The sequence below is a fragment of the Mya arenaria genome, chromosome 11 (genome assembly GCF_026914265.1).
Source record: "Mya arenaria isolate MELC-2E11 chromosome 11, ASM2691426v1".
Taxonomy (NCBI): Eukaryota; Metazoa; Mollusca; class Bivalvia; order Myida; family Myidae; genus Mya; species Mya arenaria.
In genome coordinates, this window is record NC_069132.1 from 26,391,561 (window position 1) to 26,416,431 (window position 24,871).

Consider the following 24,871-nt stretch of genomic DNA (forward strand, 5'->3'; position numbering starts at 1 on the left):
AATCAGATACATCTGGAATTGCACGTAATTACTTTCATGCAACAATTGTACATTGATGTTAATTTTTAGGGGAGCCCCCCATAGCTGCAACCTGTGTATGCTGACGTGTTCCAACCTGATAGACTATGGAAAACATCTGAATGAAGATCGGCACAAGCTCGCGCTGAGTCGTCGAGCGAAAGAAGGCAACGAAATGCTTGATTCATTTGCAGGGTGTGTTTTCAAATATTAATGATGGAACTTTTTAAGAGTAAAGTTTAGTTTTCGACCTGGACTGGTTAGTTTGATTTTAATCACAGGTAAAAAACTGATTTATTCAGTGGGCCATGCATCAGTGTTGTAAATTGTATACTGACATTTTATGTATTTACTGACGTTTAATGTATTTAACGCTATATAGGAATGATCCAAATTAACATAGACTTTTCAACCATGAAAGTATAATACTATAAAATACTGCAACATTTATTGCATATCAAACATTAATATGTCACTATAATATATATATATATGAATAAAAAATTCATATTTCTATCGTCATCCTACAAGTCAGACATTGAAATACAGGGTGCATAATCTTGTGCACTATGGTTTTGAAAGCTGGATGTTGTTGGTGACATGTACAATAATATCTTCTAAAGGATGTCTTACATTACCTAAAACATAAAAATTAATCGTTACTCCAAAAGACAAAGACATGACAAGACATTGTATAGCATTTAATAAATAAATAATTATTTGCCAAAAATGGCCACAACGCCGGTAATATAATCATTATACAAGAAAGTCTTACAGAAATAATAATATGTCATGTCCAAATGCCCATAAAACATTTAACATGGCATTTAATAATACATGTAAATTGCAAACTAACACAAACAAAATAATAATAGTAATAATAATTATAAGGGAGGGAGGGATGGGGTATTTTTTAAGTCAAATACTGGACATCTGGACAGGACCAAATTTAACTGAACAATGCCCAGATCGGATTAACACATCAGCGACTATGGGTGACTGCGCATAAAAGTAGTTCTCATAATTTTAACATTTTAGGCTGAAATGAGGTACATTGTGACCTATTTCTGGTTAAAGAGCTATGCAGATTGGTGTCATAATTAGACATTCACAACTTCACTACTTAATTAACTCTTATATAGGTCAAATTAATGGATTATACATCCATAACGTTAACATTGTTATAAAACTATTATGATATGTATCTTTATTCATTCTATTGTATTAGTTTTCAAAACCATGCTGAAAATGACAGTGAACCTTTCTCTATTTTAGACCATCAGCCCATGCAACATAGTTACAAATATATATACATGTACTATATACATTTACAAATATATAAAACATGTGCTATGTAAATGTAGTACACATGGTCATGAAATAGACATGAAGAGCACAATACCAACAATGATCATTTTAAACTTAAATAGATATTGTATCATTGCTTACCATACTTGAAATAACCACAGTGTTAGAATATTAATTAAATGTACGGTAAGCGCATGAAATTAGGAAGGTGCAGCCTTTAAAACGGTCTAATTTTTACTGGCCATTAGAATTTTTAATTAATGAATGCATACATTATTGTGATATTTACATGGTATATAAAGCGATTGTAATTCAGCGGGAAAAAAATTACAGCAAATAGAAAATATTCTATCAATTCCAGGAATATATTGGTTTCTACCTCTTTTAGTTCTAGAACAAGGCAAGATGTATGATAGTTAACGTATAGAGACATGAATGCTAAAATATAATATGATAAGATCACAAATCTAATTCTCATGGTCAAAAAGGTTAATGGCTATTTTGAATAAACAAGGATCATTTTATGTCCATCATCCAGACGATCTCTAGACTCAAATGTTACCACTTAGACACCATTTATTATTCCCCGCTTTGAAAAGGTGAGGGGATATAGTAATGGTAGGCGGCCTTCCGTGCATGTGTGTGTGCATGCGTGCGTCCGTCCGTCCCACATTCATTACTTTGCATCTCCTCTTACATTTCTCATGCGATTTCTACCAAACTTTCACAGATTGATGATCATAAAGTGAAATAGCGCATATTGTCGGGCTTTCCTGATTCGACCATTTTTGAAAGAGTTATTGCCCTTTGCTTATTTTACATTTAAAATTGGTTTCTTCGCAACTCCTCTTACGTTTTTCATGCGATTTCTACCAAACTTTCACAGATTGATGGTCATAAAGTGAAGCAGCACATATTGTCGGGCTTTCCTGATTTGACCATTTGTGAAAGAGTTATTGCCCTTTGCTTATTTTACATTTAAAATTGGTTTCTTCGCAACTCCTCTTACGTTTTCATGTGATTTCTACCAAACTTTCATAGATTGATGATCATAATTTGAAGCAGCGCATATTGTCGGGCTTTCCCGATTCGACTATTTTTGAAGAGTTATAGCCCTTTGCTTATTTTACATTTAAAATTGGTTTCTTCGCAACTGCTCTTACGTTTTTCATGTGATTTCTACCAAACTATCACAGATTGATGATCATAAAGTGAAGCAGCGCATATTGTCGGGCTTTCCTGATTTGACCATTTTTGAAAGAGTTATTGCCCTTTGTTTATTTTACATTTAAAATTGGTTTCTTCACAACTCCTCTTACGTTTTTCATGTGATTTCTACCAAACTTTCACAGATTGATGACTATATAGTGACGCAGCACATATTGTTGGGCTTTCGCGATTCAACCATTTTTGAAAGAGTTATTGCCCTTTCTTTATTTTACATTTAAAATTGGTTTCTTCGCAACTGCTCTTACGTTTATGACTATATAGTGACGCAGCGCATATTGTCAGGCTTTTGTAATTTGACCTTTTTTGAAAGAGTTATTGCCCTTTCTTAATTTTACGCATTTCTTATGTTCCTGAGAAACTACGCTTACCATTGATTAACTTTTGTTACAAAAAATGCCCCCATGAGTCGGGGGGATATAGCTGTCTGTGACCGCTCTTGTTTATACTACAATATGATCCGAGTTTCCAGCATTTTCATGGTTTAACTGTGTTTATAATAGGCATATGTTTTTAAACATTATACCGTAGAATTTGATAGTGCATCACCATGATAATTTAAACGTTTTACTCTCATTTCATGTAAAATTACTGTTTAACGTTTATCCTCCAAATTTGTTTCACAATGATGTATAGTGCTATATCTAGGAATAAAAGTGTGGTTTCTGTTGAAAAACTCTTCACTATTTTGGATCATCCCTCATATATTATAAAATAAGAATATAATATAATATACAAACTTTGTATTTAATGACCATGAACATAGTATTCTTATAACATCATATTATGATGTTATAAGAATACCATGTTCATGGTCATTGAATACAAAGTTTGTCAAACTTTTTACCTGAAGTTGATAGAAACTCTCCAAGGCTCATTGTTATAAATTTTTACAATATATGTTTAACAATTTCTATTTAAAATGACCACTCATTTTATGCCCTCAGTTTATACCATGTTTTTGATGTTTGAACATACATGTATAATTGTAGGTTTAAAAAATAGAGCATGTTATTAGGAAATGTTTAAGATAAAGTAGCTTTGACAAAAAAATAACAGTTTGTTTCAAAATACTTGTTGTTTTCAAAATACTTTTTTTTATGCAGATCAGGAAACATTTTTGAAGCCGAAACAAAAAATGACAGGAACCTTCAGCCAGATCAGAAGGAGAAGCCAAGAAGTCTTCTGGACATGCCTTTGCCAGCTCAGTTTGCCCATAGTCAAATGTTCAATGAAAGCTTCATGCAGAATCAATTTGGACCTTCATCATATCCAGCACATTTTGATTACCAGCCGGCAAATTGGCAAGAGTTTCTGGATATAAGTCAAGGTCAAGGTCCTAGCTGGAAAGGAAATAGTCGTGGAGGTCAAAGGGATCAGATGATTGGTGATGGTCATGGTGAAGGCAAAGGTCGGTTTAAAGTTCCAAGAGGGAGGGGCAGAGGTCACCAGAGAACACACAGTGATATTCATCCAAGAGAAATACCTGTATCTTTTTATGAAGATGATTTCCAGGGTGTTAATTGGAATGACCATCATTTTTACTCTGATTCTTATGGTGACAGGCAAATGAAGGATGAATTTCCATGGAATGATACAGGTAGAGGGAGGAGTGGGCGAGATAAAAGAAGGGGCAGTTTTGACAGTACCTTCACAAGAAACGACAGAGGGTATCCAGCAGAAACATCTAGTCCTGAGCTTAAAAACTGGGACGGGTCTGATCCTAGAGAAACACCTGAACGAGGGAGAGGTATTCTGCGTGATGGTAGATATCACAGAAGGTCAAGGTCATATGAAAATATTTCTCCTGAGAGTAACTCGTCATCAGATTCTAGTTTGAAGAGAAGAAGGGAAAACGAAGATCAGGTTGGTTTAACCCAACCTGAGAGATCTCGTAGGCGAATCATAGCCCCTGATCAATACGCCTCTTCTTCATCAGGGTACCAGTCTGGAAGATCATCTAGATTGATGGAAGATAGAAGTAACCACAGACCGAGAAGTCGAAGCACAAGTCAAGACCGGTCACTTTCATTAAGAGAATCTAGGTCTGAGACAGAAAGTGAAGGGAAGGCAAAGTCAGTGTCTTGGTCAGATCAGCAGCAGGTATCGTCAACTTCAGAAAAGCAAGAGGAGGAGAGGAAAGTTAGAAAAAGTCATTATGGTCAATCCAGACCTGACACTGGAATGAACGGTCAAGACCAAAGAGATGTTAGAGGTTACAGGAAAGCTAGGACTGCTATAGAGGAAAAGCAGACAATTCTTCCTGATTCTTCATCCGACTTGGAAGAGAAGAAAAGAACAAACATAAATATGATGAAAAGCAGGAATAAAGCTGGAGCAAGGAGGAACCAATCCCCTAAAGGGGAAAGAAAAGGTGTTGCAACTGGTGATAATACTGAGAGTATTTTGGAGAAAGCTGAAAAATTGTGTCAGAAACTTAGAAGTGAAAGAGAGCAGGCAAGTAAAAAGAAAAAGAGTGAGGAAAAGATAAAGAAAATGGAAAAAGAAACAGAACTGAACAAAAAATTGGAAACATTAGCTGAAATGAACAAATCTAATATAAGAGGAGTTTTGGATATGGAAATGAGTGCGCCACTTGGCAGTAGGCCTGAATTGCCAGTTAGTGCTAGTAATTCAGATGTATTGGATAGTTTATCAAGTTCAGACACAGGAAGCTCTGTTAAAGCTGCTGGAACGCTGAGCAGAAAAGTAACTGCTGAAAAACCATATGCAGTTCAGAGAGCGAGGAATGAATCTCAAGAGGTTGCTGAAAGAATCGCCAGGACAAAAGCTGATATTGATAGCATAAGAGCTAAGATTGAGTCTAGTGTGCAAAATGAAATGTCAGGTCAGAAAGTTAGTGCTCCATCAGCTGAGATGTCTATACCACCTACGAGATATCCTGCTTCTACTGATCAGTCTGCTCTCGTTAAAATGGTGAATTCACCAAGAACGCCAAAGGAAAAGTTATCTCTCGCACAAATGCTAAGAGAACATGCCAAATCTCAGACAAAGTTTTCCCTACAAAGATTTAACTTGAAGTACTCAGATCTTTGTTCCGGGGTTGGAGAAAAAGGTGATGAGTATACCAATATCAATGTCGATCAACTAGATACAAACAGTATTCTGGAAATTGCCAATCTTATTGAACTAGATATAAAACCAGACATTGGTTACTTGGAACAATTACTTGATAAAGCAAGTGTTGAGAATGTGGTATTAGATGAAGCAGTTCTCTCAAACTTGGGCATACAAGGTGGCTCTGCAGTTAAATCAAAGGCTAGCCCAAGCCCGTCCAGTGTTCAGCATGGAACCATGTCTCCAAATCGCACTCAATCACCTGTTCGTAGAAATATTCATTCTGATTATGCAGAAAGGGAAATTAAAACCACAAATGAGAAAATTACAAGACACAGAAGCAGGTCACCAATTTCTGAAAAAAATAACAGGGAGCAGCAAATGCCACCACCACGGAGAGAACATTTTCTTGGTGAACAGTATGAATCACCATCATTTCATACAGGCGTGCCTGCCCCACAGAGAGTTCTTGATCTTGATGACCTTCGATCAACTCGTGGAAGGAAGTCTCCATCACCAATCCCTGGTAAAGCTGCGATAGATGAACATGGAAATAGATTTTCATCCTCGCTTCCCATTTCTAATCCTCCTTTGACCAATGCGTCTCAACTGTCTTCATCTACCTCTTCCATTACACCATAGTCGGCAAATATAAGAATTAAGCAAGAAAAAGAAGACAACGAATACAATCAAGCACTGAGAGATACAAAAGAGAGAGGGCCAATTTCTGAACAGCGAGTATCAAAAGGGGAAAGCCCAGATATTGGTCAAGACAGAAGAGAGGGAAGGTCTAGAGACAATATGTCTGAAAGTCAGGATAATATAGAAGCTCAGGGCAGGTTTTCTCCAGTACAGAGGAGTGTACACACAAGAAATCTATACAATGATGACTTCCTGGTGAGAGAACCAAAGAGCAGGTCACATGAACAAACTGTTGAAGGTAAAAATTGTTCTGAGATGGGTTATGAGTTGAGTGTTAAAAGTGTAACTGTTAGTGCGCCATCTCAGCAAATGCCATGTTCCGCCTCAGAACAGGTTAGCCGAATACTCAGCTCGGTTCCAGCCCCAGATGTGGACAGTCAACGAGCTTCTGGGGCCCAAAAGGGTCACAGTGATGTCCAGAGATCACAAGGGCAACATAAAGGAGCCAGGGACGGTGGTGGGCCTGTCTTCTCATTGGCTAGAATGGCAGCTGAAGAGAAAGGTATGGGTTTGTTTGTTGATGACATACTTATGAATTTTTGTGTATCGTTTCATGCTTGAGATCTGTCAATCCTGTTGAACAGGTTACTGGTACGCCAATATTATATTGAATAAGTAACCCATGAGGTGGTATAGTGTGGTTAAAAAAGCATGTGGGTTCAAGCCCTCCCAAGGCCATGTTTTGGTCTCTCAAAAAGGTACTGACTTCTATCAAGGAATTCGAGATTGATTTGTATCAGTTTTCAGCCGTCTTCACGATCAGTGTAATTGCCTTATTGGTATAAACTAATCTTTGATACACTGGTATTTTGCATTTGTCATTCTTAAGTTAATATAATTCCTTTGTTTGAAACTTAATAAGAATTCTCTTTTATTATTATTAAGAGCACACATTTATTGCCTTAATTACAGCAAGGGCCACGGTTTCATGTGTACCAGAAGTGGAAAGACCAATAAGGTCCTCGTCCCCTAATCCAGCAGAGAAAGGTGAGTGAAGCCTCAGTGGTGCTTGTCTTTTTATTATTATCTTTTCTGTTCTTCTGAAAAAAGGTTCAAGCTATTGTCATGGCCTCAGTGTTGTTGCTGCCTTGTAAAAGCTTGCGTACATTTATAGTACATGCATTGATTTACCGGTAAAACTTCTTCAAGATTGTTAAGAGCATAATGTTCATTTTATATTTTGCTTTTCATTGAAAGGTATTGCCCCTATTTGAACTTGAAAATTCATTTCATTTACGAAATCCAATACGCTTGACAAAGTGGTTGAAAACTGTCCTGTGCTGTGTTGTTTTCTTATGTGTTTTGCAATGTTATATATCATCTAGGATTCATATCCCCTGCAAAAGGTGGTTTATCTTTGATGTTATCATTATTCACCCTGTTGTTTGCAAGTTGAGGCATATTTTGCAAGCTTTATATACTCCCGATACAAGTTATCTTATGTTATAAGATTAAACAATATATTTAAAAAAATAAATCTAGACAAGCCACTGGACAGCTCTGTGAACAGTCAGGCATCAATTCTGGACGAGGTCTACAGAATGAGTCTACATGAGGAGAACATGCGAAGCCAGATCAGCACTGTCGATCTCAAGATTAGCAAACTCAGGTCACTAATCGAGGAAGCCTCTCAACAACTTGACATATTTTCGGATGAAAAACGACAGGTGCAGATTAGAACCCATATGGTTTATTGAAAACCTTATTTGCTGTTCTTTTGCAACAATTTTTTTCCAGTGATTGCTATTTGTTTTTTAGCTCGACTATTCGAAGAATATGGAGAGCTATACTACTCACCCAAGTGTCGGCGTATGCGTTGGCGTTGGCTTCACACCTTGGTTAAGGTTTTGCATGCAAGCTCACATAGGTTAATATCTCAGCAAATAATTGAGGTATTGCATTGAGACTCGATACAATGGTACTCAACTATCCAACCTTCTTAATTAACCAAGTTAGATAACTCTAGTTTGCATTTCATTTAAATAACTGCCCTTTATTATTATTCTTAGAAATTTTGGTTAAGGTTTTGCGTGCAAGCACACATAGGTTAATATCTCAACAACTACGTGAGGTATTGCATTGAGACTTGATACAATGGTACTCAACCATCCAACCTTCTTAATTAACAAAGTTAGATAACTCTTGTTTGCATTAAATTAAAATAATGGCCCCTTTTTTACAAAGAAATTCTGGTTAAGGTTTTGCATGTAACCACTTTTAAGTCAATACCTCAGCTAATACATCATGTATTGCATTGAAACTTTACACACAGGCTCCAAACCATTTAACCTTCCTTTTTAATCAAGTAAGATAACTCTATCTTTCATATTATATGATTCTTGCCCCTTTATCATGAGACTTTATACAGAGGTACTCAACCATCCAACCTACTTAATTAACCAAGTAAGATCACTCTAGTTTGCATTTAATGCAAATAATAGTCCTTTATTACTCAACTTAGAAATTCTGGTTAAGGTCTTGCATGTTAGCACACATAGGATAATATCTCAGCAACTACTTGATGTATTGCATTGATACTTTATACAATGGTATTCAACCACCCAACCTACTTGAATAACCAAGTTAGATAATTGTATTTTGTTGAAAAATCTCAGCACATCATGTATTGCATTGCATTGAAATCAAATCTAACAGTGATCCATGCATGTTTCGCCAAAACTTTTCAATCCTTACACTGAAAAGCGGCGGAATAGTCGAGCGCGCCTCTGTGACAGCTCTTGTTTACTTCAATGGGGACAATTGAAGTATAGTGCATGGAATTCTTTTACATGAAATATTCTTGTGTTTTTATGGAGTTTTTAAAGAAAATAAAAAAAAATTCATCTAAGCCATATCTTGGGAAGTTGGGGCGAACAGTAACTTAAAAAAAAAATCGAAAAAAATCGAAAGTATATTTCGGTAAATCAGTATTAATGTGCTATTTAACATAAATCTTGTGTTTTAATCCAGCTTATTTCACTTTTTAACTTGTAGCTCATTCATTTTAGTGTGTCAACTTACAGCTCTATCATTTTTCGATGCAAATTATTTTCAAATGTAGATTATCTTTTATTACAATATAAAAGGAAATGAGATTCATGAAATAATGAAAATAATTGTGGACAGAACATGCAAATACTGAAAACCTTAATCCTCTTAAAATTATTGTGATAAAAAGAAATAAACGTTTTTCACATTTAACTCATTTGCATTATTCAAAAGTATCTGCAATTCGTCTACACTTATGTGAGTAGTAATAAATAAGAGTGCATTGCATTTCAGTTGGAGAAACAAGAAAAGTCTTGCAGAACAAAAAGGATTAAACTTTTGGAAGGTAAAAAAAGTCTATAATCAATGTGCTTGTTTGTAGTCAGTGTTCCTAATCAATGGGAGGATATCTCACTGTTAAAGAAATCAGTGCCTTCTGTTTCTTAATCTCTAGATGGGTTCAATGTTCATTTTATGTAGATGTACATTATGACTTAAGTCAAATTTTGTTTTGTATACTCCTGCTCAAATAAAGACTGATGTAAAAAATGAATGATCCCAAGGTTTTTGAAATTCAACTACGATATCTATTCACAGAGAGTCGCAGCTCCTCAGCGTGTTCACAGACAGGTGCTGGCGGACTTCCCTCCTACCTTGCCAGCCAGTACAGTGATAACCCAGTCTTTATGAAGTTCCTTATGTCACGCCAATCAGATGTATCGTCCATCGGGGGTTTCTCAAACGTTGAATCCGGCTCTCAGCCTGATTCTGACGTTCAGGCTCAGAGAAGAGGGTCATTCACGTCAAATGTTTCCGAGCCTAATTCTGCTGGGGATTTAGACGCTAGGATAACTACAGAAAATCCAGCTAGTCCTCTTTTCTCAAAATCTTTAGACGTTTTAACAGGAAGCACTGAAACTATCACATCATCAAAATCGAAAGGTTTTGAATTCTCAAGTTCGGAAACTAGCACACCGAGAGCCTCTAATGAACAAAAACCTAAAGAAGATCCTCACAATGATGAAGTTTGGACTAATGATGCTTTAAATTCTAATAATACTGTGAGTTTCATAAATACTCCATTGGAAAAAGTGGGGTTTGTGACTCTCGAAGCACTGATGAAAGGTGATACTGACATAGGAAAAATGTTGAACAAAAGTATTGAATCCATAGAGAAAGGTGTGATACCAGAGGGTGCATCCCCCTTGCAATCCCCCTTGCATAAACAGTCAAGTAATGAAAGTAATGTAACAGGTGTAGGTGGAACGCTGAGAGAAAGACGTGACAGTTCTTTTAGTATAGGTTCTGAGGGCTCGGATAGTGAAAAAAGAAAGGTTTCGATGAAGTACATGGGGACATTGCCGGGAGGAATGAACTATGAAGCCTTTGTTAAGCAGATGTCAGAGGAAAATAAGAACAAGAACATCATGTTCACTGTTTTTAATTCCCCAGATGCTGTTTCTCAGCAGTTGCTGAAGAAAACACCAGATGCTGAAATTAAAACACCAGGTCATTCCAAGCCGAGTCTATTGTCAAGCACTCCAGGAGAAACTGGCTACAAAAGTGACACAAATACAAGTACAAGAACTCTGACAGACTGTGGGGAAGAACACAGTGTTATCTCCCTTGGTGAACAGATAATGAGGCTCTGTGATGGGCAAAGGGGAGAGGAATCTAGCAATCTTGAAATGATTACTCCAAGATCTGGAACTGATACATTTGATGATATTACACCAAGAGTTTTATCGAAAGAGAGACAAGGTACGCCAGAAAGGAATTTGAAATTGAATGGTACTCTTCTGCAAGAAATGAGAGATAGTCCTGTTAAAGATTGTTCCATTGCTCTAGAAAGAATAGATGTTGCAGACAGTAGTGCAGAGTTATTAAAATTGCTAGAAGGTAGTGGACCATATACAAAGCCAGCTTCTGGGGCCCGCAGTCAGTCACCAATTATAATCGGTGAAGCACCTTCTCCCGTGAGAAAACGATTGAAATCGAAAAAAGAGAGGGATCAACAGTCACGCAGGAAACAGAAAGAGAGCTTTATATTGCAATCAGACACAAACTCAGAGAATGAAACAGAAGGTATTACACAGAGGACAAAGTTGCTTGCCAAATGGACCCAATCTGAAGAAGACCTGTGCCAGTCTGGGTCAGAGGAGCGTACTCCAAGAATTTTACCTGGTCAGTCCGAAATCTTGCCATCCATAGCAGAGATGTCAGTGGTAAAGAAGTCTTTGCTGGATGAGGTACAGTTAGAGACAGAAACCCCATCTGATTCATGCGAGGATCGATCACAACAACTGTTGGCGCAACATGAGACTATGTATGTTTAAAGAAGTTGTTGAACCTTTTAAGTTTCTTTATAACTTATTGGGTATTTCAAATTTATAGGGTTCTGTGTGTGATTATATTGATGAAAATTATTATATAATCATAGATCTCTGCATTAGTCAATAACTCACCTTTTACATAGGTTTGCAAATATAGATATGTTGGTCTGTCTGTCTGTCTGTCATGTCTACGTATAATAACTGGAGAACAGTTTCAACTAGGACCATGAAACTTCAGGCTGCCTTTAACCACTTTTTGGGAGGGTCATTAAGTCATGGTCAACAGTCTTATTAATACAGGTCAACAGTATTATTAATACATTGTCTGCACAATAATGGTTTGACCTGGGGCCATGAAACAATGGTGATAGGTTGACCTAAACTAGTACATGACCCCTATTGTTTTAGGTCAAAGGTCAAGGTCATGTTCAACAGTGTTATGAAGATTTTATCTGCTCAATAATTTGAGAACAGGTTGATATAGGACCATAAAACTCAGTGGTAGGTTTCCCTTGGACCAGTGGATGATCCCAATCTGTTTATCCTTTTTTTTTGTGGGGAGGGGGTCTGTCAGTCAAAGTTCAAGATGATGTTCAATAGTCCTATAAAAACTCAAAGGTTCAAATGTTTGTTTTCACTGTCATGTGCTTTGTGCAGTTTAATTCTATATTCTATATGCAATTTTTCTTAAAACAACGTAATTCAGTCTTACATGTTACCGACAAAGCGGCTCTCAGGGGGACATAATGTTTGACAAACATCTCTTGTTTGTGCATGATATTGACTACATACACTAGATCTTTTTTTTTATAATTTCACATTTAATTCATTCATCAAATAATATTTATAAACCATACTTCTAATTTCAGCCCTTCAATCCATTACAAAGGTGCGAGTTTGTCTGTAGCGTGCATGCAAGTGTTCAATGATGATCTCTATGTCTGCTACAATGGGAGTGAGATCAGAAGGTTTGACCTCAAGGTTGGTACTAACATTTTAATATGAAATTTGTCATGTGCAAAATTTCTTACACACAAGGCACCAGAAAACTGGCCATATCGTTATATCACCTGTTGTTGTCCAGTCCCTAATTTAACCATTATACATCTAATCCTTACCAAACTTAGTTACAATGATTATTGGCATTATATCTAAGATTAGCTTGATTGCTTTAGATAAAATGGCCCTTCAGCTATAATGGCCCTTTAATTATTAAAATTTGACCAAATTTGCATGGTCATGTCTAACCATTTTTTTAAATAAATTACTATAAACTTTGACATATTATTGAACCTTAAGATGCTGTAAATGATTAAATTCAACTGATTTAATAGCTCTGAATCTTAATGTAAACATGTGTGGATTTTGTTTCAGACTGGTCAAGTGCTAAAGGAACTGGACTGTTCTCCCTATCTGGTGAACTGTATGCACATTGTAAATGTGGAGGACCGCGGTGGGGTGCTGTATACTGGCGGAGCTTGCAGAAAACTCATGCTCTTCACTCCTGAGGTGTGCTATATGTGCTACATGTGCTACATGTGCTAATGTATTTATGCATTATTGTTGGTCTATTTATTAATGAGTATGTCAAACTATATTTATTTATATGGTTTAAATATTTCACACTGCAGCCTTGAATATAGCCGGTTTGACACTAGTTTTTAGCTTCTGTTAAATGAGATCTTTGTATTGGTTTATACACTCCTCGAGGTAATGTTTTTTTTCCCATTAATGGTCATGGGTTTGATCATCCTTGTGTTCCGTTATAATGGTGTCAGTTCTGGGTTTCTCCCCAGGAATCAGAATGGAGTTTGATTAAATGCAAATTTTAACAGCCTTTGCAATTAAGGTTAAGTAAACTTAAATACTAGTATATATTGATAAGTATGAAAACAAATTCATCGTTTTCCATACACAAATTGTGACAATCCATACCCTGTTTCAGAAGTTCAACCTGATCTCAACATACGACTATGGCAGCCGATTGACGTGTCTCCACTCCAACTGGGGCAGACTTTTTATCGCATTCACTGATGGAAATGTTTCATGTAGATCTCTCAAGGTTACTCCTCTTTTATCATATTGAAAAATAATCAATCATTTTGGCTAAAATATAACGGTAACATTAGCAACAGATTTCTTACGCATGTATGATATATTTACATAATGTGTGTAAATGATTTACAGAAAATTTAAGAAATCTGTTGCTAATGTTACCGGTATACTATTTACTAAATCTATCTGAAACTGAACTTATGGTGAAATTAGTGTTTAGAAGTTAAAATATGGGGTAAAATGAAGTCAAAGATGTGGAAAAACAGCCCTGCAGGATTAATTTTTAATAATCTAGTAGGATAAACACCATCAATAATTGCCTACTTTAGGCAACAGGACAACACTTTAAATTAATATTGTGATAATTTTTAAAGACGGACAAGGAACTGAACTGTTTCACATGTACAACGTCACCGGTGCACGCCATGGTCAGTACAAGCGCGGGAATGACGAAGATGCTTTGTCTCGCTACCGGGGATAAAGCCATCTACGTGCTTGACGCGTTCACAGGGTTACTCATCACAATGCTGGAAGGACATACACGACCACCACTGTGTCTGCAGGTAACATTGAGGCTAAGGTCTAATTTATATAAAGATACAACCTACCTCCGGAACACACATTCGAATGGGACTGCCCCCTTTTTGGAGTTTAATGTTCAAAAGGTTTTAAACTCAACATGAACCTTCTCCTATAGTTTTTCTTCATTTTGCCTTCTTTGATGGGTTGTTTAAATGGAATAGCCCTTATTTGCTTCTATTTGAATTAATTTAAAACTATTGTGAAACAAGTTGTAAAAAAATTGATTAACCACTCTCGTTAGCATGATCTTTTGTGAAAGTATGGTCTTATGCTGTAAGGGATTTGGAGTAATTAGAGAAAACCCGCTTGGTGACCGTCATCCAAACTCACTTACGCCCATGTCGGGAATCGAACCTAGGTCACCTTGGTGAGAAGCCATTGCGTTAATCATTAAGGCTGAGCCAACAGGACAACCTAAATTTTGTTTCATTCATTTGCTTGTGAGTTTTACACGCCAAAAAATATGATCAATTACAAGGTTTTTAGGGCATCTTCATTTTCAGCATCGAAGTCTGTGTTCAGAAGTTTAGGATTGCAACAATGGCATTTGCAAACATAAGACAAAAAATGTATGATTGAAATAGTTAATGTCGTACAAATATACAATACTGAAAAACTTGTGCAATGGTTTTAATTGTATTTCTCTCCAGTAGATTCTCTACCTTTTGACCATGGTCGATACTTGCATTCTTCAACAATGCTTACATTGCACAAGTTCTATATCTGCTTCCATGTTATTGATCAAAATGTTTGATTTCTTCTTCAGGTGAATGGAGAGTTTGTGATCAGTGGTGGAACAGACAAGGCAATAGCTGTTCACTCTGTCACGGTGAGTGTGTAGTTAATTCTGTTTTGAGTACAAATGTATCTTTTGATTAAAACAATACAGTATACCTACATGTCCTTTTAAATGATTTTTCTTCTGACTTTATGTGCCCATTCTCTCTGCTGTTAGGAAATGAATGAGCACTCTTCTGATGAATGTCCATTGGTTCATACTAAATGGATTTCATAGTAAGAAATTATAGATTAAGTGTGTTACTTTGTAAACATTATTACCAGGTGTGTCATTCACTTCATGATGAGGTAAGAGTGTCTGCCTTTCATTCAAAAGGTTGTTGGTTTGATACTCAAAGTGGCCTCTCAAAGTTGTTACTGCATTTGATAGCCACCTAAGATTTAACTTAGTTTAGGATAATGAGTGTTTTGATGATTATATCAGCTATCAGGTTTTTTCATGATTGAGCTAAATGAAATTTATATGAAATGACATGTCATATTTGTTGCCCCCTTTCTGGTGATATAATATTCTTATATTTCTATCTCGTTTTTAAATATCTCAATGTATTTTATTTCAGAGTGGAGAACTCTTGCAACTTGCCTTGATTCAGATTCCAGTTACAAACTTGTATTGCCACGACAACCGAATATACAGCCTCTGTGGAGACAGTACCCTTCGAACATTTGGCATGGTAAAATTATACATATCAACAGTATTTCCCCCAGGAATGTTTGAAGGGATGTCATATGATAAAGGGGTGGGTCAGTGAGGGGTATCCCCAGTCTCGTCTAGGTGCCTGATTCCATGATCACATGATATAAAAGTCCAATTGTTCTAACAAATCGTATTTGAAAGCTTTGCTATTTGACATAGACTTGTATTTAATTTTATTTAAGTTTTATTACTTCTGTATTTTACCTAATCCAGTGGTGAAGAAAAAATATTACTTGTGATGTCTGCACAAACTAGACGCAGCACTGACTTCCAGTCATACTTCGAATAAAATATAATGATATAGGGAATAACAGTTGTCTAATTGGCTTACGCTTTAATGTAGATATCTTGACACCCTTGAGCCCTTGTGCCTAAATAGGTTTAACACAACAAGCTGCATTTCATAAAACTGGATTGAATAACAGGCTGCAAGTGACAGCAAGTAATAAAGATTTAAGGTTTAATGACATGTTATGTACCTTATTAAGCATGTCATGGAAATAGGTAAAGAAAGACAGAATACCAGCTCAGCTTTTAAAAGGTATGTCAGCACTGACACCCCAAACAGGCCTGGGGGAAATACTGTCTACAAATATGTTGAATGAACTTACAGTATGCCTGTATACTAGGGATGCAAACGAATATTCGAATATTCGATCGAACGTTTAATATTCGAATAGCAAAATTGGTATTCGAATATTCGATGCTTTTTGTTTGGTAAATATAATAGTAAACCTTTTTCTTACATCTGTGCTGTTGTATATATTAGCATGTCTTGTTTTTACAACGATTGGCCCCTAAATGCCAGAGGCGTGACGTGATGACACTATACCGGTACACGCGTCATATGTTAATTAGGGACACATAGTCGGAGACTATAAACAGTACCCATAATTTTACAAAAACTGGCTATAAGACAAGTGGCATCAAACAATTTCAATTATTTTCGGTAAATTCTAATGACCATTATTGGATAATAAACGGAATCGGCAACCAAAGTGGTGTCATGGCTGTCAATTAAGCTGTGCAGTATTGCTCAAATCGCCGTAATGATATGGATGACATGTGCTAGTTATATGCTGTTTTCCATGTTTCGATATAACATTCGTGCTTTGAAATGTAACTGTATAGAATAGCAATTTAGGTCACTGTTATACAATAGATGGGTCAAAATTCAGGGTTATTTTCGTTTTATTATTTATCTAATTTCCGAGTAGGTTTGGTGTTTTCATAGTTATATTTAGTAGATGTCAATCCCAGAACGAGGCCGCTCGTCCTACAGAACGACCCGTTGGTGCATCATGACATTCAACCAGGCATTTACGATCTTCGCCTTTTTCAGTGGCTATTGCTTTTGTTCGATATTTTTGTAAATGGGGAATTTCATTGCCAATGTTTGGAAAAATCAGGGTCCTTCGCGTATACCGGCTACAACGAAGAACGGTTAAAATGCCCCAGCTATTACTAAAGCAAACAATAAAAGTTATTTACTACATTTCTTATACATTCATATTGGTAATCGAATATTCGAATATTCGATTGAAAGAATTATCGAATATTCGAATATCAATTTTGCCATTCGTTTGCATCCCTACTGTATACACATTACTTGGTGGGTGTAAGAGATATCTTAAATATCTCTAAATATCTCAGATTTCTCCTTTTTGTCTGGCAATTAGCATTTAATGGTACAATTTTTATGGTATTTGACAAAATTGCCTTGCCTCCAATTTTTATGTTTGATAAAATCTTAAGTAACAAAGTGAAAAATTGATGTTTTGAGAAAAAAATGGCCTTTCTAAGAAACATTTGATTGTAGTTTAAATTTTCTTTCACAGAACCTGAGGGCGGAAGGGAGACATGAGATGGACCGCGTGCTGACTAGTGTCCTTGTAGCCAATGGCTACCTGCTCGTTGGTAACCGGGAGGGGTTGGTGACAGGGCAGTGTATGGACAGACTGCTTCCATATGTTTGCAAGGTAGGGGGATATGATTGTATTCAAGAGGCTTGCCTTGTTTCTTATGATGACCTGCTTCTTGGTAACCAGGAGGGGGCAGTACATGGATAGACTGTTTCTGTATCTTTCAAGGAAGGGAAAGCTTTCACTATCTTGTCTCTTGTTTTATTTAAGAAAAACTGAAAAGGAATTGTGATCACTTGTTTTGGTGGTGGTATGGTGTAGAACTGGTAACCTTTTCCATAACTCTACAACCCTTATTTACATGAAACTTCATAGACATGTGGAACAATGTGCACGAGTTTGCATCCAAATGACTCCTGACTTTAATAACTGTAAAGATGTATCTTTTTTCCACTGAATTAAAAAAGAAAACATGCACGTTAGCATCAACTCTCTCTTGTAGTGAAGTTTCCTGGATGCCAATGATGTTTTACTTATGTTGCTTTGAATTAAGAATTGGAGACAAACTTTTTTGTGTTCAGATATAAAAAGTGACAAGGGCAGTTTTACAATTGATTATTAAAATGTTTCAACTTTTGACTACATGTTAAAAATTGCTTTTAAAGTTTGGGAGCTGCAGACAACAGTTTCGTACAACAGAGGACATCAAACTACATGTGATATCTGAGCACACTATGATTGCCAACCTTTCACACTGTGATTATTTGGGCTGTGATCACAAGTTTAGGAAAGATGAACGCAAAAAGGTACACGTCTATTATAATTCAATCTATTTGTGATTACCTACAGCGATTTTAAGCTTGTCTGGGGGTTTTTTGAAGAAAAAAATCAGGTTATTGTGATAGCCTTGTTTCAGCATCGTTGCACAAAGCCTTGACAACTGTTGTACACGTAATTGCCAGAGAAAATACTCATATGCTTTGGGTCAGGTTGTTTTCCAACCTATAGGAGTTTGTACGACAGTCTGTGCAAATATGTTTGTGTATGTGAATAAAACGAGGCTAATTGGTGAATATGGTGATCCTCATTGTGATGTAAAATCAATCTTTAACTTCAGTGCTTGATGTTATGTGAGACTTCCAATCCTGTTTATTGTCGTTTCAGGATCACATGCTTCAACACTTACACCAGAAAATGGATGGGACAGTATTGTAGTTTTGATCACATGAAATATATATATAATGTTTTATGAACAGACCATATCACAAGAAATCTCTATTGTTTTTAGTGTCAAACAAAAGATCGTGAATCTTATTGTTTGATTGATTTGCTAGACATTTAGCCACATTTGGAATTTTTCTTCCAAAATAAAAGCCAGTCAGTGAGTTGTTAGTCGATGTCATTATATTTGATTCAGTTTAAGCTTTTAAGTCATGTATTTCATTGGTTTAAAGAGCTGAAAATGATGATGATGATGATGATGATGATAATGATGATGATTTTGAAAAAAAAAATGACATTTTAAAAACCCAACAGACACACATACCCTGTCCCCATTCCCCTCAGGGACTACATTAACTGCAAAAAACTATTTTTGAAAGATAGCAATATATTTTTAAGCTTACACATCTTGCTGGTGACAGAAACAAGTCTTTTCATATTGTTAATGTTTTTTTGTTAAGGGAAAATCATTATGGAAACAGTTATTGTCAGCATTTTGTGGAACCAATTTTATGCAGTTCATTTTGTTAATTTTTTGTTATATTAAGAACATGTTGAACATTTTGCCATCAGTTTTATATTATGTAATGTTAAACACTACATGTAGAATATTATTTTTTCACAGTGTACCTATGAAATATTATTTATGAATAAGACAGTACAGCTGTTGATTAAATGAGTTAGTGAATATTTTTTTAAAACTGTGGTTTATATCAACGTCCATCCTCTCATGTGCGTCATTGACATTTATACATTTTTAACGCAACATCATGAAGAAAGTTCATAGTTTTGATTGATAAAATTATTTTTAGTTTTGCTGATTTGATTTTGAGTGAATTTGTGTTTTTAATTTGAAATATGAAGAAGAAAATATTGAGGTATTGTCAGAGCTTTTGTATCTTTGTTGTTATTGAGGCCTTATCATTCAAACCTATGAAAATTGGCCATAACCCAAAAATTGAGAAACAGAATATACAAATGAAAGATTTGATGAATTTTGCCAATGACAATAGGCCAGGTACCGCAAGGCCTGTAACTCAGGCTTTACTAATTGTCCTACTATGGCCTTGTTCGACTGAAAAATAGACCAGTGTTGGCATTCACTCCACGCTTGTTTTACTATCACATCAGGTTCCTGAACTAGCCTCTGTCTAAAATTCAATCAGAGGAGATTTATATGAACAAAATAAGGGGAAAAAGATTGTAATTACATGGAGGTTAAAAATCAATTTACCCGTATAGGTCACAATATATATTTTGATCTTTGCCAAAGTTCTGTATCAGTATAAGTATATTTTTTATTTGATACTTTGATCAGTCTTGCCTTTTGTTTTTTCTTAAAAGTGTTTATGTGTTTTCTCATAACGTTGAACCCATTATTCTCTAAGGTTCACCTTTTTCAATGACGTTTGGAGGTAATATGTATATTAGGATCTGTTTACTTGACCTTAAGAACTTCTATTATAGAATTTGAAATTCCAATTCAGTAGATTTAATGAGCGTTTTTCATGCAAAGTCATATAAATATTTCTTTTTGATGAAAAGGCTACAACTTCTTGTTTAATACACTTACTAAGTAATCATGAATGAAAACAATTTTGCTTGTTTGTTTCCAAATTTTTTTTATTTGCTATTATTTAATGTCATTCGTTATCTATGCATTGAATTTATGTTTATGGCATAACTCCTCATGATTTTACATTGGCCCATGTAAATCATGACTTGTGCTGTGTCGATTTTCATTCAGAAAAGTTGAGAAATTGATGTTTTAAGGTCTACTGGCCAAAGGCTAGAAGAGCTTATGCGATGGTAATGTGTATGTAGTATGTGCATCCCTGCGTCCGTGCGTTCGTGGGTCCATGCGTCTGTAAACAATTGCTTGTGAACACGATACAGTCTTCAGTTTTGATTGTATCTCCATGAAACATGTACAGTATCTAGATATCCACCAGCCAGATCCGCCCATGCATGCCTAGATTCTGGCCCTTGATAGTATAAAAAAAATGCTATTGTGTAAACAATTGGTTGTGAACACGATACAGTCTTCATTTTTGATTGTATCACGATGAAACTTGTACAGTATCTAGATATCCATTAGAGCTCAGTTCCTTTCGAAAACCAGCCAGATCCGCCCATGCATGCCTAGATTATGGCCCTTGATAGTATAAAAAAATGCTATTGTGTAAACACTAGCTTGTGAACATGATACAGTCTTCAGTTTTGATTGTATCTCGATATATCTTGTACAGTATTTAGATATCCATTAGAACTCAGTTCCTTTTGAAAACCAGCCAGATCTGCCCATGCATGCCTGGATTATGGGTCTTGAAAGTATAAAAAAATGCTTTTTCTTGCTAAGTCTATTTTTAGCCAAGTCTATATGAGCGAAGTCTATTTTTAGCCAAGTTTACATGTAAAGTCACAATTGCTTGTGAAGGTTTGTTCAAATTATGCCCCTGGGGTCATTACTGCCCCCCCCCCCCCCACACACACACACAGAGATCGTCCCGCAAGGGACCAGTGCGGCAACGCAAACGAACTCGGTGACATTGGCGGAGGCCCCGGGAAGAGTTCTTTTTTCTTTGTAAGGGACGGACTCCCCCCCCCCCCCTTAAATTGGGAAATGTTAAAAACCTTTTTGCCTGAAACCACTATGCAAATCCTTGCTATTTTGAACAAGGCTTTATTTAGTGGTCCACTACCATGGTTGTTTAAATTATGCCCCTTGGGTCAAAACTGGCACTGCCCTGGGTGTCACAATTTTCCTAGAGATTTATTTAAGAAATATTTTCAAAATCTTCTTGTTTCAAACCACAAGGCCCATACCTTTGATATTTGTTGTGGAGCATCATATGATGCATTTGAAAACATTTGAAATAATGCCCCTTGGGCAAAAGCTGGCCCCACCCCTTTTGACTTACTTTTTAATTTTTAAAGCTACAGTAATGAAATTTTGATCATGTGAACAGTTTTGCAAACAAGCATTAATGTTATCCTCAGATGTCCTTGATATTGTCCTTTGACCGACTTTTATTTTCAAAGCTACAGAAATGAAATTTTGACCATGAGTACAGTTTTGAAAGCAAATATTTTTTACCCTCAAATTACCTTTACTTGGCACATATTAAAATAGTTCATGCAACTAATCTGCTTACAACACTTCCTGTCCTCAGATGTTGAACGTGCAGCGTTTCAGCTAACCCAAACACAAAAAGTGAACTATATATTTGTGGCCTATTACTCAACGTACATGCTCTGGATTGAAAATGACCACAAGAGCCATGCCAGTAGAGCAAAGGCCCTTTTGGGCCTCTTGTCATTAAACATGAGCCAATGAACAACAATGCTCTAAAAAAAATGTGCACAATACAATCAATTTTGAGATATAACTGCTTGTTTTAAACAGGTATTTGCTTTAAATGTGACAATGAACACATCAGCCATTTTGTAAGAGACATTTGAATGAAAAACAAAACACAATCACTAAAAAACCTAGTTCTACATTATGTGAATAGATCATTGAATGCCATACTTGAAAGAGTTATAAATGTCTATATGTACATATATTTTTGATATATCTGAACAAGAAATGTTGACGAGTTTTACAGGTTTATTATTACTGTATTTATAGTGTAGAAACAGAAGTTATACATTAATGATGTATAATTTTGATGTATTTGTCAGTATTTTGAGGGTGTTCAAACAGTCGTAGTTCTTTAAATGTGCTCAACTAATTGTGTGATTTTTGATTACAAATTTCTTTTTTTAAAGTACTTGTGTTTTCAACTTTGTTGTTCTTATTTGCTAGATCTTTTACAACTTTAGCTTTAGATAGAAGCTGTGTTGTTGAGAAACGAGTGATAATAAAATGTGATATGTTGACACATTGGTTTATCATCTTTGCAACCCATTAACTAATACAAAGTTCAGCAGATGAAATAAGATTTCACAGGAGTGAGGACTACCCTTGCAATGCTGCTTTTATTGAATTTTCTCTTTGTAACAGGTTGGGTGTTAATTAGGTATATATGCGCCAATGGTCAATGTTTTGAAGTCATTGTGACTGTTTTAGCTACTCATATTTTTTTATAAAATGATGAAACAATCCATCAGGCCTTCAATGAAGACACAAAGGTCATTCAAAGCAAATAAACAAAATATTTGATAGTATAATGATTTCAAGAGAAATAATTGTAAGAAGTCATGGTCAAGGTCACCTCCACATTATCATGATAAATTCCACTTATTATGAAGACATAGCAAAAAAACATATTGAGAGGGCACAAAACTTTTAAGTTTCTAAGGTGAAAGAGAGCTGTCGCAGCCTATTTCCCTGCTTCTAATTGGAATTCCTATGTCGAATAATAAAGGGCCATAATATGCAAAAGTTATTTAACTTAATTAGATAAAGCTTAGATGGTTTGGATCCTTTGTTTACAGTTTCAATGTAATACATAATATATTTGCTTAGATATTGACATAAATGTGGTTACATGCAAAAATAACCAGAATTTTTATGTTGGATATTAAGGTTCATAATTTGCATTTTATGCAAAATAGAGTTATTGGTATCTAATGTGATTAGTTCAGTATGTTGGATAGTTGGATGCAATACATAATGAATTTGGCGAGATATTAACTTAAATGTAGTAACATGCAAAACCATAACCAGAACTCAAATAATAAATGGCCATAATTAGCATTACCCGGTAAATGCAAAACATAGTTATCTAACTTGGTTATTCAAGTAGGTAGGATGGATGAGTACCATTGTAAAAAGCCTCAGTGCAATACATCAAGTATTTGCTGCGATGTTAACCTGTGTGCTTACATGCAAAACCTTAACCAAGGTGTGTCAAACTCCCACACCAACGCTAGGTTGAGTAGTATAGCTCACCTTATTCTTCAAATAGTCAACCTTAAAAAACATTTGCACATTTTGTAATGTTATTTAAGGAAAGTATTAAGAACACATGCATTGTTTTTCAGATAGCACAGTGACAAAATCGCATTCCTTTGCCTCTGACAAAACCATAAATAGAAAGACCAATCTGTCTACCAAGTATGAGGTCCCTGGGACTTAGCATTCTTCAGTTATTGATCGGAAACAGATTTTCAGCTCAAGGTCTCGACAACCTTGACCTTTGACCCACTGACCGCAAAACTGATAGGGTTCATCTGCAGTTCATGACCAACCTGCCTAACAGGTTTCAAGGTCCAAGTACATGGCACCATTAATGTATTCTGTTATTGATCGAAAACTGATTTTCAGCTAAAGATTACCACAATCTTGAACTTTGACCCACTGACCTTAAAATCAATAGGGTTAATCTAGTGTTCATAACCAACTTTTCTACTAAGTATGAGGTTCCTGGACCCTAGCATTCTTCATTTTTTTTTAAATGAAACAGATTTTCTGCTCAGTCACCACAACCTTGACCTTTCCGACCCACGAAATCAGTAGAATTCATCTGCTGGTCAGGATCAACCTGTTTACTCAGTTTGAGGTAACTGGCCTAAGAGTTAACAAGTTATTGATTGGAAACCTAGGGGCAGACAGACAGATGATCAAATTACAATATGCCACCCTTCAGAGGCATTTAAATAGATTCTCATCCCTCTTCTCCCTATCAGAACCCCATTTGCAAAGATTTTCATTTAATAAATATGCTTCGATGCCATTTTTTTAATTATTCCACATGCCTTTTTATTTTAATTGTAATAAGTAAAATTCACAAACTCCAAACAAATAGTTGGAAAATCTGAAAATATTCTCTGAATTGGTTTAAACAGAGGTTTGGCCACAGTGATTTCTTACTGAGTTTTCACTGACTGTGACACAATATTCTTATACTTGTGTAATGCCTCATTACATTATGCGTCTCTCTAGTTGTTTGTTTGTCCTTCATCCTTGTGGTTTTAAACAGAATCTTGTTTACAATCTTGGCCACGGGGCTGTCCCTGTAGTGTCCATTGTTTTATTGAGATAAAAGACAAACACA

General features: G+C 35.8%; 1 protein-coding gene across 1 annotated transcript in view; it reads left to right on the forward strand.

Moving 5' to 3' along the window:
• The window catches only part of LOC128208795 (uncharacterized), a 28,541-nt gene extending 5,804 nt beyond the window's left edge, over positions 1-22,737 (forward strand). The window contains 15 exon segments of the mRNA XM_052912395.1: positions 70-213; positions 3,660-6,835; positions 7,246-7,320; positions 7,816-8,000; positions 9,616-9,667; positions 9,919-11,647; positions 12,524-12,635; positions 13,029-13,163; positions 13,600-13,716; positions 14,084-14,272; positions 15,058-15,120; positions 15,650-15,763; positions 17,625-17,765; positions 18,314-18,454; positions 18,813-22,737. Coding sequence (XP_052768355.1) covers positions 70-213; positions 3,660-6,835; positions 7,246-7,320; positions 7,816-8,000; positions 9,616-9,667; positions 9,919-11,647; positions 12,524-12,635; positions 13,029-13,163; positions 13,600-13,716; positions 14,084-14,272; positions 15,058-15,120; positions 15,650-15,763; positions 17,625-17,765; positions 18,314-18,454; positions 18,813-18,863 — 6,424 coding nt within the window. The 3' untranslated portion in view covers positions 18,864-22,737.
• The last annotated feature ends 2,134 nt before the right edge of the window (positions 22,738-24,871 follow it).